The sequence below is a fragment of the Procambarus clarkii genome, chromosome 11 (assembly GCF_040958095.1).
Source record: "Procambarus clarkii isolate CNS0578487 chromosome 11, FALCON_Pclarkii_2.0, whole genome shotgun sequence".
In the NCBI taxonomy this organism is placed as follows: Eukaryota; Metazoa; Arthropoda; class Malacostraca; order Decapoda; family Cambaridae; genus Procambarus; species Procambarus clarkii.
Genome location: NC_091160.1, coordinates 42669968 through 42684825, shown reverse-complemented (window position 1 = coordinate 42684825; position 14858 = coordinate 42669968). Strand labels below are relative to the sequence as shown.

The following is a 14858-nucleotide window of genomic DNA, read 5'->3' as shown; positions in this document are numbered from 1 at the left end:
TAACAATTATAGGGCGGGTTATAATGGCTAACGATTTTACTCAATGAAGCAAAGTTCGTTATTTTTAATCAAGTAGCAGGTTAGATATTCGGAACACTTTATCAAGGAGATATAATTCACAGCAATTCTGTGTATACATTTAAAATCTTTTAGACAAAATACTATCTTTAAATCCGCACCATCATAGGCTACTGAGAAACACGCAGTCTAGTTTGGATTTAATAGTTCTGTTATTGTTTTAATTCCCTTGTAAATCTTAATTGATAACTTTAGTCCTCATCTTGCTTCCTGTGCCTCTTCAATATATTCCTGCCTCGGAGCTCGTGTCTGTTCAAGTAAGGTCATTCAGATGTACACTTCCAAAAGATAGAGAAGGTTAACGATATTTCTATCATCTCTCGTTCCTGGTTTGGACTACTTATCAGTGATCTAGGGAGACAGATCAAAACTTCTTCCCAGCACGATATCCCTACATAATTTTACCCACATAAAGATAGCCTCAAGAGCGTAGCCATGACCCGTGCCACTGGTGTTACAGGAGAGATGGGCGAGGAACGTGGTGCTGCTGGTGCTGACGCTGCAGGTGTCGACGTGGGGCCACACCCTGGCCGAGCCTCCACCAGGGACGGCGAGAGGCTACACTCCGCCCCTGCTGGAAGCTGACCACGGTGCTCAGGGGCCTCAGGGGCGACCTGAGGGACGGCTTCGACCACCTGGTGAGCGAACTGCAGCAGGAGCGACTCTCCCGGGAGGAGGTCACTCATGTCCTCAGATCCCAAGTTGACGATAACCGCAAAGGTGGGTAAGACCTTCCTGCTCCAGACACCACCACATCTCCTCTTTCTTTCCAGCTTTCCAGCCCAACCATTTGGGCTGGACGGCAGAGCGACGGTCTCGCTTCATGCAGGTCGGCGTTCAATCCCCCACCGTCCACACAAGTGGTTGGGCACCATTCCTTTCCCCCCGTCCCATCCCAAATCTTTATCCTGTCCCCTTCCCAGTGTTATATAGTCGTAATGGCTTGGTGCTTTTTTTTCCCCTGATAGTTTCTTCTTTTTCTTTCCACCTTTCCAGTACTATTTTCACCACCATCCATCCTAGCTATCTTAGTAAACGATGAATTTTTTTATTAATGTGAAACCCCGGAAGACACGAGGCTTGGCCACAACCACCCTATGTACTGCCTGTACCACAGACCATCCACCTTGCAAAGTTTGCTGAGGCTAAGCCCCAAGCGTGTGGCCGCCCATTACACAATCTCTTACACAGAAATGTATATCATGACCTTGGAAAGAATGCCACATTTTGAATGAGAAAAATGTAATACATTTTCCTACAGCTATAGAGAATGTTGGTGAAGAGTTGAAGCTGGTGACGGGGGGCGGTGGTGGGTGCCCCTGTGGCGCCGACGGTGAGGGCCACACTGGTGAGGGCGGCGTGGAGGGCGGCACCAACCACGCCACCAACCAGTCTGGGAGGCCGCCCACTCTGACGGACACCCCACACACACCATAGGTAAGTTGCGGCCACACCTCGCCTCACCTGTGGGTCTGGGGGGGATACCATGTTGCAGATGGCGAACCTTCAGCTATTCTCTGGTGCAGGTAGGCTTTGTTGAGGTGTGAGAGTTTTTTGGTGATGATGTTTTTTATGTTCTCTAGGCTGGGTTGAATTGTTTTATGTATCACTGAATGATGAGTTGCCAATTTAGCAATTTCATCAGCTTTTTCATTTAATGGGATGAAAGCAGAGACACACATATAAAGGCAAGACCAGAGAATCTCCACAACTAATTACTGCCTTGAGTGGCGTGTGAGCCAGGCGTCAGGTGCAGGGGTAGTGAGGCTGGGCCACCTAGACCCTCACCCCTCACCTCGGCAGCCCCTCATCACCCCCCCTCAGACCTCAGCCACCCCTCACCACTCCCCTCACAGTGCTGCCGTACTGTTTTCTGTTTTGGGTCCTCTGGCTTACTCGGTTAGGTTAGGAGAGGAAACTTTCAATTCACGTTGATAGAAGAAAATGTATATATGTTGGTTAGCATTGTAAATGTGTGGCCACGTCTGTGGTAGAAAAAAAAAATCACGTTTTTCATGATGTTTTGAAACCTTAGGAGACCTGACCTGCCCTCACCTGGCGTGGCCACCCTGACCTGCCCTCACCTGGCGTGGCCACCCTGACCTGCCCTCACCTGGCGTGGCCACCCTGACCTGCCCTCACCTGGCGTGGCCACCCTGACCTGCCCCTCACCTGGCGTAGCCACTCTGACCTGCCCTCACCTGGCGTGGCCACCGTGACCTCCCCTCACCTGGCGTGGCCACCGTGACCTCCCCCTCACCTGGCGTGGCCACCCTGACCTGCCCTCACCTGGCGTGGCCACCTTGACCTGCCCTCACCTGGCGTGGCCACCCTGACCTGCCCTCACCTGGCGTGGCCACCGTTGACCTCCCCTCACCTGGCGTGGCCACCGTGACCTCCCCCTCACCTGGCGTGGCCCACCCTGACCTGCCCTCACCTGGCGTGGCCACCCTGACCTGCCCTCACCTGGCGTGGCCACCCTGACCTGCCCTCACCTGGCGTGGCCACCTTGACCTGCCCTCACCTGGCGTGGCCACCCTGACCTGCCCTCACCTGGCGTGGCCACCGTGACCTCCCCTCACCATGGCGTGGCCACCGTGACCTCCCCCTCACCTGGCGTGGCCACCCTGACCTGCCCTCACCTGGCGTGGCCACCCTGACCTGCCCTCACCTGGCGTGGCCACCCTGACCTGCCCTCACCTGGCGTGGCCACCTCACTCTACCTCTCCTACAGTGTGCCCGCCGCCCTTCCTCCTGGTGGGGTCTCACTGCCTGGCACTGCTACGAGAGAGGACGCCGTGGGAGGCCGCCCGCGCCCGGTGCCACAGCTACGCCCTCAGTGTGGTGGGCGTGCGGGCGGGGGCGCGACAGGTCAGCGGCGACCTGGTCGTCCCACACGACATGGACGCCTTCAAGAGCTTTGTCGCCTCCACCGACTTCAGTAAGTGTGAGACGCGCGCCATTAATGTGTGTTGTTACTTGATGACTTTCTCCTTAGACATTTTCCCTTGTAATGTTACCCCGTACAACCGAGTCACGTCTTCTCTCACCGTTTGTACTAAGTTATCATCAGTAATTCACTGGGGACAAGAGACTCCTCACCACTAACTACCCAATCCGTCCAGCTGTGAATAGTTAATGGCAGTAATCAGCTTAACTGCGAGCCCAGACCTCTACAGGACCCATTAATTACCCCCTTGACTCCTGACTGTCTCTCCAACCACTTGGGCTGGACGGTAGAGCGACGGTCTCGCTTCATGCAGGTCGGCGTTCAATCCCCGACCGTCTAAGTGATTGGGCACCGTTCCTTCCTCTACCCCTCGGTCACATCCCTAATCCTTATCCATCCCAAGGGGCTACATTGTCGTAATGGCTTGGCACTTCCCCCCCCCCCTGATAGTTCCCTCCTGACTGCTCTATACACAGCCATTCCTTCCCTGTTATTAGTATTTTATGTTCCAGGCGGCGCGCCCTCTGGACGGGCGTGGGTGGGAGGTTCGACGGAGGGTTGGGGCGGCGTGTGGGCGTGGGTGGACGGGTCTCTGATGAAGGAGCTGCCTTGGCTGTACTCCCAGCCGGGCCTGGAGGGCGGCCTCCTGGCCGTCGACAGTGACGCCAACTTCCACACTGCCAGCAGGCGGGTGGCACTCTGGCCCATATGCCAGCTGAGGTAGTGCCACCCTCCTCCACCCTCTCCTTCCCGTGCCTCCACCACCGCACCACCAACACTCACCAAGTCACCCAAAAGGCGCCAACAGCTGCGAGTAACCAGTATCTGCTCTTCAGCAACAAGGCCAAAGACTGGGGTCGCCAAATGCACTTAAGCCACCATCAGAAATTCACAAGTCGCGCCACCAGCCTATTATGAAACGATAATTCACAATTTATGAAATTCCCTTCACCTTGAACGGAATATTCTCACCAAGAAATACAGATCAAACTCACCAGAGAAAAAGTCAAATTAATCAGAGAAAACGGAGCAATGTCACCAGGTCGAACAGTAGGGGTCACTGAACTATTATGGAAAACCCAAGTCGTGACAAGAAGGCGGACGGTTCACCAGAAAAAATAAACACGGTCCCTACCCAGTGGGCACACTATCCAAGAATAACGTTGATAACGCTAATTCAACAACGTGGATAACGTTATACACTTGGATAGTGTGACCATGTTCCACCAAGCTCTCCAGTCCGACCTAAAGAGCAATTTACACCGCCATCTTGATTCTAGCGATGCCAATGTTTCGCTTCAAATGATGTCACTCTTAAGATCATATTGATGTCACTAACGTTATCCTACCCAGTAGGTACAATATCCAAGACCAACGCCGAATCATCGATGCTTCAAGTGAGGAACCAACGCCACTCCAATGGAACCAATGTTATTTTTAAATATACAAGAGTTCTTACATTGTTGTAGAGCCACCAGCACGCGTAGCGTTTCGGGCAGGTCCTTAATCCTAATTTTCACACGGAATACGACCCGCCAAATAGCTTAACAACCCAGGTACCCATTCACTGCTGGGTGAACAGAGGCTACAGCTAAGGATTGGCGCCCAGTCATTCCGGAAAGGATTGACTAGGCGGACTGACTGGTTACGTTGAAACAAGTCAAACAAGTCACGTCAGTCAGTCCTCCCTGGATAGCTGCTATGACTAGTCAATCCTGGTCATGCCACTGCCTTGATGCTAATCATGTCAGTGTCTTAATCCTAGTCATGTTAGTGTCTTACTTCTAGACTATCACTGTTTTGATTTCAGTCATATCATCTTAATAATTAATTAAAGGGTCCAACCAGAGTTTTCAACAATTTATTAGTTTTGTTTCTAATACTACAATAAAGTTTAAATTTTAAACTCCATTTTGAGCTGTATTTGAAGGATACAGATAATTCTTAACACCTTTTTAAATCACTGACGACAGTAAATACATTGGCAGCAATGTTCAAGTCTTACCAATTGATATTTTTGTGTTTGGTTTACCTTGAAAACATTACAAAATCGATTAATTAAAGTAATTGGAAAGTGTATAAACAGAGTTATGTACTGTAAAAAGGATATTCTTCAGGATTTATGATGTTTACTTGAAATATATTTGATCTTTTCAATGTTACAAAATAAATAACACTTCAGTGATATTGGTTTAAACGCTTTAATTAGTTTATTTAATGTATAACTCAGTGTTAGCCGTTACTAATACTTATGATTTACAGACTTCTATAGTGAAATAGTATAATAAGCTTTTAGTCTTAAGTCATATCACTAATATAAACGTCTGAATCCTAGTCATATCTGTGTGTGCTAAGCTTAGTCATGTCTGTGTCTTAGTTCTAGTCATGTAAGTGTTAATGCTAATCATGTCGGATGATTAATCCTAATCATGTCGGATATATCCTAATCATGTCGAATGATTAATCCTAATCATGTCGAATGAATAATCCTAATCATGTCGAATGATTAATCATAATCATGTCGAATGATTAATCCTAATCATGTCGAATGAATAATCCTAATCATATCGAATGATTAATCCTAATCATGCCGAATGATTAATCCTAATTATGTCGGATGATTAATCCTAATCATGTCCAATGATTAATCCTAATCACGTCGGATGATTAATCCTAATCATGTCGGATGATTAATCTTAATCATGTCGGATGATTAATTCTAATCATGTCAAATGATTAATCCTAATCATGCTGGATGATTAATCCTAATCATGTCGAATGAATAATCCTAATCATGTCGATGATTAATCCTAATCATGCTGTATGATTAATCCTAATCATGTCGAATGATTAATCCTAATCACGTCGAATGATTAATCCTAATCACGTCGAATGAACAATCCTAATAATGTCGGATGATTAATCTTAATCATGTCGAATGAGTAATCCAATCATGTCGGATGATTAATCCTAATCATGTCGGATGATTAATCCTAATCATGTCGAATGATTAATCCTAATCATGTCGAATGAATAATCCTAATCATGTCGAAAGATTAATCCTAATCATGTCGAATGATTAATCCTAATAATGTCGAATTAGTAATCCTAATCATGTCGAAAGATTAATCCTAATCATGTCGAATGATTAATCCTAATAATGTCGAATTAGTAATCCTAATCATGCCGGATGATTAATCCTAATCATGTCGGATGATTAATCCTAATCATGTCGAATGATTAATCCTAGTCATGTTTGCCTCTTTATCCTAGTGCTGTCTGTGTGTGTCTATCCAAGTGATGCCTCTATTAGTCCTGCTAACGTCATCATTATGAGTCATTGTCCATCGTTCTGTCACTAACTGTGGTTTTGACAACTTTATCTAAGCCATATCTATGTTAAACCACACAATTGTTTGATTTGGAATAAATCATATGTGGATCAGGTGTTTAGTTTCCTTTGTGTGTGTGTGGAGAGAGAGAGAGAGAGAGAGAGAGAGAGAGAGAGAGAGAGAGAGAGAGAGAGAGAGAGAGAGAGAGAGAGAGAGAGAGAGAGAGAGAGAGAGAGAGAGAGAGAGACAGAGACAGAGACAGAGAGAGAGAGAGAGAGACAGAGACAGAGAGAGAGAGAGAGAGAGAGAGAGAGACAGAGAGAGAGAGAGAGAGAGAGAGAGGGAAGAATACGTATTTTCACTGACAATAAACTTCCAAAGAAAATATAGTAGACTACCACGTTCATACACAGTACACAGTACACAGTACACAATACACAGTACACAGTACACAGTACACAGTACACAATACACAGTACACAGTACACAATACACAGTACACAATACACAGTACACAGTACACAGTACACAGTACACAATACACAGTACACAGTACACAATACACAGTGCACAGTACACAATACACAGTACACAATACACAGTACACAGTACACAATACACAGTACACAGTACACAGTACACAATACACAGTACACAATACACAGTACACAGTACACAATACACAGTACACAATACACAGTACACAGTACACAGTACACATACACAATACACAGTACACAATACACAATACACACAAGTACATACACAGTACACAATACACAGTAACACACAATACACAGTACACAGTACACAATACACAGTACACAGTACACAGTACACAATACACAGTACACAGTACACAATACACAGTACACAGTACACAGTACACAATACACAATACACAGTACACAGTACACAGTACACAGTACACAGTACACATACACAGTACACAATACACAATACACAGTACACAATACACAGTACACACAGTACACAATACACATACACACACAGTACACAGTACACAATACACAGTACACAATACACAATACACAGTACATACACAGTACACAGTACACAGTACACAGTACACAATACACAGTACACAGTACACAATACACAGTACACAGTACACAATACACAGTACACAATACAGTACACAGTACACAATACACAGTACACAGTACACAGTACACAGTACACAACATACACAGTACACAGTACACAGTACACAGTACACAGTACACAATACACAGTACACAGTACACAAGGACTTCATGTACAGGGGATGATTCACAGCCTCTTGGAACGATGTTTCGACTTTGTTGAGTAGTGGAGCTCCATAGGTGATTCCCAGAACATGGAACAGTTGCCCAAGCTATCCCAGAACATGGAACAGTCGCTTAAGCCATCCCAGAACATGGAACAGTCGCCCAAGCCTCCCAGAACATGGAACAGTTGCCCAAGCTATCCCAGAACATGGAACAGTCGCCCAAGCCCTCCCAGAACATGGAACAGTTGCCCAAGCTATCCCAGAACATGGAACAGTCGCTTAAGCCATCCCAGAACATGGAACAGTCGCTTAAGCCATCCCAGAACATGGAACAGTCGCCCAAGCCATCCCAGAACATGGAACAGTTGCCCAAGCATCCCAGAACATGGAACAGTCGCTTAAGCCATCCCAGAACATGGAACAGTCGCCCAAGCCCTCCCAGAACATGGAACAGTTGCCCAAGCCATCCCAGAACATGGAACAGTTGCTCAAGCCTCCCAGAACATGGAACAGTTGCCCAAGCCATCCCAGAAAATGGAACAGTTGCCCAAGCCATCCCAGAACATGGAACAGTTGCTCAAGCCCTCCCAGAACATGGAACAGTTGCCCAAGCCATCCCATAACATGGAACAGTTGCTCAAGCCCTCCCAGAACATGGAACATTTGCCCAAGCCTCCCAGAAAATGGAACAGTTGCCCAAGCCATCCCAGAACATGGAACAGTTGCTCAAGCCTCCCAGAACATGGAACAGTTGCCCAAGCCATCCCATAACATGGAACAGTTGCTCAAGCCCTCCCAGAACATGGAACAGTTGCCCAAGCTATCCCAGAACATGGAACAGTTGCTCAAGCCATCCCAGAACATGGAACAGTTGCCCAAGCCTCCCAGAACATGAACAGTTGCCCAAGCCATCCCAGAACATGGAACAGTTGCCCAAGCCATCCCAGAACATGGAACAGCGCTCAAGCTATCCCAGAACATGGAACAGTTGCTCAAGCCATCCCAGAACATGGAACAGTTGCCCAAGCCATCCCAGAACATGGAACAGTTGCCCAAGCCATCCCTGAACATGGAACAGTTGCTCAAGCCATCCCAGAACATGGAACAGTTGCCCAAGCCATCCCAGAACATGGAACAGTTGCCCAAGCCATCCCTGAACATGGAACAGTTGCCCAAGCCATCCCAGAACATGGAACAGTTGCCCAAGCCATCCCTGAACATGGAACAGTTGCCCAAGCCATCCCAGAACATGGAACAGTTGCCCAAGCCATCCCAGAACATGGAACAGTTGCCCAAGCCATCCCAGAACATGGAACAGTTGCCCAAGCCATCCCAGAACATGGAACAGTTGCCCAAGCCATCCCAGAACATGGAACAGTTGTCCAAGCCATCCCTGAACATGGAACAGTCGCTCAAGCTATCCCAGAACATGGAACAGTTGCTCAAGCCATCCCAGAACATGGAACAGTTGCCCAAGCCATCCCAGAACATGGAACAGTTGCCCAAGCCATCCCTGAACATGGAACAGTTGCCCAAGCCATCCCAGAACATGGAACAGTTGCCCAAGCCATCCCAGAACATGGAACAGTTGTCCAAGCCATCCCTGAACATGGAACAGTTGTCCAAGCCATCCCTGAACATGGAACAGTTGTCCAAGCCATCCCTGAACATGGAACAGTTGTCCAAGCCATCCCTGAACATGGAACAGTTGCCCAAGCCATCCCTGAACATGGAACAGTTGTCCAAGCCATCCCTGAACATGGAACAGTTGCCCAAGCCATCCAAGAACATGGGACAGTTGCCCAAGCCATCCCTGAACATGGAACAGTTGCCCAAGCCATCCCTGAACATGGAACAGTTGTCCAAGCCATCCCAGAACATGGAACAGTTGCCAAGCCCTCCCAGAACATGGAACAGTTGCTCAAGCCATCCCAGAACATGGAACAGTTGCCCAAGCCATCCCAGAACATGGAACAGTTGCCCAAGCCATCCCTGAACATGGAACAGTTGCCCAAGCCATCCCAGAACATGGAACAGTTGCCCAAGCCATCCCAGAACATGGAACAGTTGTCCAAGCCATCCCTGAACATGGAACAGTTGTCCAAGCCATCCCTGAACATGGAACAGTTGTCCAAGCCATCCCTGAACATGGAACAGTTGTCCAAGCCATCCCTGAACATGGAACAGTTGCCCAAGCCATCCCTGAACATGGAACAGTTGTCCAAGCCATCCCTGAACATGGAACAGTTGCCCAAGCCATCCCAGAACATGGACAGTTGCCCAAGCCATCCCTGAACATGGAACAGTTGCCCAAGCCATCCCTGAACATGGAACAGTTGTCCAAGCCATCCCAGAACATGGAACAGTTGCTCAAGCCCTCCCAGAACATGGAACAGTTGCCCAAGCCATCCCAGAACATGGGACAGTTGTCCAATGACCAGAACGCGAGTTTCTTTCAGTGTTCCAGATACTCTCTCACGAGGTGAGACACACCTTCCGGTGCTATAACTGCCCCGTGAACACAATAGTCAAGAACAACGCCCAGTTCAGTGCTGAACCATCCTTGTCAGCGTTCATTCCACGCTGAATTCAAGCTGATAACGTTAATCAACGTCCAGCCAACGCTCTCTTGGATACTATGTCCGTTGTCTTCAAGTCTCTTCAGGATACGTGAGATCTCAGATAAACCTTTTCGGGGTTTTCGAGTCAAATCCCCCTGGAAGGCTCAAGAATGTGGACTCGTCCACCTAGACTGTTACTTGCAGGGTCGGCGCTCGATCCCTGAGGGTCCAAGGAGGAAGGGTTAGGGAATTATCAGGAAAAAAACAACACCAAGACTATATATAGCACTTGGAAGGCATCAGGATACGGATTTGGGATGATATGGGGTGGGGGAGAGAAGGGCAGGAATGGTACACAACCACTTGGACGGTCGGGGATTGAACGCCGACCTGCATGAAGCGAGACCCTCTCGCTTCAAGCGAGTGTCTTCGGTCCAAGGGTCTTGGGAATCCTTGCTTCACCTTTCTCATTATATCACAGATATAATGAGTACCCAACCACTTGGGCTGGACGGTAGAGGGACGGTCTCGCTTCATGCAGGTCAGCGTTCAATCCCCCACCGTCCAAGTGGATGGGCACTGTCCCCCCCCCTCCCCACCGTCCTATCCCTAATCCTTATCCTGACCTCTTCCAAGTGCTATATAGTCGAATGGCTCGGTGCTTTCCCCCCTGATAGTTCCCTTCCCTTTCTCCTCATAACTACGTCATAAAGAAAGCAGGAAGGAGTTACTCACCACTTCCAAGGCGTCAGCGATCTTGGTGAGGTGGTCTCGGTTGAGGTTGTGAAGGAGAGGAACACTGGAGAGGAAGTGAATGTTGTCTTCCAGACGCTTGAGTCCAGACCGCATCATCACCTGCTGGAACACTCGTCTGTCCAGCACCCACACCTTGGCCGCCGTCACCGCTGGAAACATGCAAGGTGGGCATTAGTCGACGGTCGCTGGTGGTGGAGGCTGAGGTTACTGGAAGGTGGAGGCTGAGGTTACTGGAAGGTGGAGGCTGAGGTTACTGGAATGTGGAGGCTGAGGTTACTGGTGGTGGAGGCTGAGGTTACTGGAAGGTGGAGGCTGAGGTTACTGGAATGTGGAGGCTGAGGTTACTGGAAGGTGGAGGCTGAGGTTACTGGAATGTGGAGGCTGAGGTTACTGGAAGGTGGAGGCTGAGGTTACTGGAAGGTGGAGGCTGAGGTTACTGGAAGGTGGAGGCTGAGGTTACTGGAAGGTGGAGGCTGAGGTTACTGGAATGTGGAGGCTGAGGTTACTGGAAGGTGGAGGCTGAGGTTACTGGAAGGTGGAGGCTGAGGTTACTGGAATGTGGAGGCTGAGGTTACTGGAAGGTGGAGGCTGAGGTTACTGGAATGTGGAGGCTGAGGTTACTGGAAGGTGGAGGCTGAGGTTACTGGAAGGTGGAGGCTGAGGTTACTGGAAGGTGGAGGCTGAGGTTACTGGAAGGTGGAGGCTGAGGTTACTGGTGGTGGAGGCTGAGGTTACTGGAAGGTGGAGGCTGAGGTTACTGGAATGTGGAGGCTGAGGTTACTGGAAGGTGGAGGCTGAGGTTACTGGAAGGTGGAGGCTGAGGTTACTGGAAGGTGGAGGCTGAGGTTACTGGAAGGTGGAGGCTGAGGTTACTGGTGGTGGAGGCTGAGGTTACTGGAAGGTGGAGGCTGAGGTTACTGGAAGGTGGAGGCTGAGGTTACTGGAAGGTGGAGGCTGAGGTTACTGGAAGGTGGAGGCTGAGGTTACTGGAAGGTGGAGGCTGAGGTTACTGGAAGGTGGAGGCTGAGGTTACTGGAAGGTGGAGGCTGAGGTTACTGGAAGGTGGAGGCTGAGGTTACTGGAAGGTGGAGGCTGAGGTTACTGGAAGGTGGAGGCTGAGGTTACTGGAAGTTGGAGGCTGAGGTTACTGGAAGGTGGAGGCTGAGGTTACTGGAAGGTGGAGGCTGAGGTTACTGGAAGGTGGAGGCTGAGGTTACTGGAAGGTGGAGGCTGAGGTTACTGGAAGGTGGAGGCTGAGGTTACTGGAAGGTGGAGGCTGAGGTTACTGGTGGTGGAGGCTGAGGTTACTGGAAGGTGGAGGCTGAGGTTACTGGAAGGTGGAGGCTGAGGTTACTGGAAGGTGGAGGCTGAGGTTACTGGTGGTGGAGGCTGAGGTTACTGGAAGGTGGAGGCTGAGGTTACTGGAAGGTGGAGGCTGAGGTTACTGGAAGGTGGAGGCTGAGGTTACTGGAAGGTGGAGGCTGAGGTTACTGGAAGGTGGAGGCTGAGGTTACTGGAAGGTGGAGGCTGAGGTTACTGGAAGGTGGAGGCTGAGGTTACTGGAATGTGGAGGCTGAGGTTACTGGAAGGTGGAGGCTGAGGTTACTGGAATGTGGAGGCTGAGGTTACTGGAAGGTGGAGGCTGAGGTTACTGGAAGGTGGAGGCTGAGGTTACTGGAAGGTGGAGGCTGAGGTTACTGGAATGTGGAGGCTGAGGTTACTGGAAGGTGGAGGCTGAGGTTACTGGTGGTGGAGGCTGAGGTTACTGGAAGGTGGAGGCTGAGGTTACTGGTGGTGGAGGCTGAGGTTACTGGAAGGTGGAGGCTGAGGTTACTGGAAGGTGGAGGCTGAGGTTACTGGAAGGTGGAGGCTGAGGTTACTGGAAGGTGGAGGCTGAGGTTACTGGAAGGTGGAGGCTGAGGTTACTGGAAGGTGGAGGCTGAGGTTACTGGAAGGTGGAGGCTGAGGTTACTGGAAGGTGGAGGCTGAGGTTACTGGAATGTGGAGGCTGAGGTTACTGGAAGGTGGAGGCTGAGGTTACTGGAATGTGGAGGCTGAGGTTACTGGAAGGTGGAGGCTGAGGTTACTGGAAGGTGGAGGGTGAGGTTACTGGAATGTGGAGGCTGAGGTTACTGGAAGGTGGAGGCTGAGGTTACTGGAAGGTGGAGGCTGAGGTTACTGGAATGTGGAGGCTGAGGTTACTGGAAGGTGGAGGCTGAGGTTACTGGAATGTGGAGGCTGAGGTTACTGGAAGGTGGAGGCTGAGGTTACTGGAAGGTGGACACGCAAGAGAAGCAGAACAGCCAATGTTCTAGATCTGCTGCTAGCAGAACACTGGTTCTAGACCTGCTACTTCTAAGAGAACAGTTTACTGCTGATTTGCTGTGCAATATCACTGATCTATTACTTGGAAGATATATATTAATATTACAAAAGGCTGCAGGACATGCCTACTGGAAGACTGTTGTAAGTGTTGCAGGAATGTTGCTACACTATGCATGGATCAGTGTGTTGCTGGAGGAGGTGGCCCGTGGCCCGCAGTAATGGCCACAATGATACCACCTCCACCACAAAATCTTACCAACAATACTAAACCAAAAGTGGACTTAAAGACAAACTTACAGACACACTACTGCAAGAAGTGCCGGACCAACTGTGTTGTTGTGGGTGTGTGGGCCTGCGGGCCGCTCCAAGCAACAGCCTGGTGGACCAAACTCTCACAAGTCAAGCCTGGCCTCGGGCCGGTCTTGGGCAGTAGAACAACTCCCAGAACCCCATCAACCAGGTATATGTGGGCCTGCGGGCCGCTCCAAGCAACAGCCTGGTGGACCAAACTCTCACAAGTCAAGCCTGGCCTCGGGCCGGGCTTGGGCAGTAGAAGAGCTCCCAGAACCCCATCAACCAGGTATATGTGGGCCTGCGGGCCGCTCCAAGCAACAGCCTGGTGGACCAAACTCTCCCAGAACCCCATCAAGCAGGTATATTCCAGACCTGAAGAGCTAAACAAGGGGTCAGGTTGTGTTCCTGTTGTTCCTGTAAAGTTGATCATGGTCGGCAGGTAACGTACCTACTCACACACACAGAGATCACACTAACGTGATGCATCAAATGTACAACCCTGTCGTAGCTCAGTCGATTAAGGCAGTGTCTGGGATGCTCCCGGACGCAGGTTCGAATCCTCGTCACGGCCCTTGTGGATTTGTTCAACGTACTAGGGTGACCAAGGAGCTAGATCACCACCTCCCCACACTACGGGAACCGCGGAAATAATTAATTGCCAATTTATCACAGGGAATGAAAGACTTAACCCTCTACCAACATATTATTTTACCAATTAGTAGTCAAGATAAGAACAAAATAGCTTCTGAATACTCTAAATTAACCTTTTGTTTTGAGGTTGAGAGTTGGGCTGGACGGTAGAGCAACGGTCTCGCGTCATGCAGGTCGGCGTTCAATCCCCCGACCGTCCACAAGTGGTTGGGGCACCATTCCTTTCCCTCCGTCCCATTCCAAATCCTTATCCTGACCCCTTCTCAACATTGTTCTTGAATTATTGAACCAATTACCGCGTGACATAATAGACCTGGGAACCCTGGGTTGTTTCAAGTGTAGGTTAGGCATATATATGAGTTTGGGGGATATAAATAGTAGCTGCCTCGTATGGACCAATAGCAGCTGCCTCGTATGGACCAATAGCAGTTGCCTCGTATGGACCAATAGCAGTTGCCTCGTATGGACCAATAGCAGCTGCCTCGTATGGACCAATAGCAGCTGCCTCGTATGGACCAATAGCAGCAGCCTCGTATGGACCAATAGCAGCAGCCTCGTATGGACCAATAGCAGCTGCCTCGTATGGACCAATAGGCGCTGCCTCGTATGGACCAATAGCAGCTGCCTCGTATGGACCA

At 49.4% G+C, this 14858-nt stretch overlaps 2 protein-coding genes across 2 annotated transcripts in view; one reads left to right on the top strand and one right to left on the bottom strand.

Annotated features, from left to right (window-relative positions):
• Pkg21D (Protein kinase, cGMP-dependent at 21D) overlaps nucleotides 1-14858 on the bottom strand; it is a 35367-nt gene that overhangs the window by 18685 nt on the left and 1824 nt on the right. Inside the window, exon 3 of the mRNA XM_069322715.1 lies at nucleotides 10930-11099. Within this exon, the coding sequence (XP_069178816.1) occupies nucleotides 10930-11099 (170 nt within the window). The remainder of the gene's footprint in view (nucleotides 1-10929; nucleotides 11100-14858) is intronic.
• On the top strand, nucleotides 576-6470 carry LOC138363389 (uncharacterized; the record flags this gene model as incomplete). Its single annotated transcript, XM_069322422.1, has 4 exons — nucleotides 576-798; nucleotides 1340-1510; nucleotides 2813-3019; nucleotides 3541-6470. Coding segments are annotated over 4 exons (813 nt in total), but the record flags the coding sequence as incomplete, so codon positions are not given.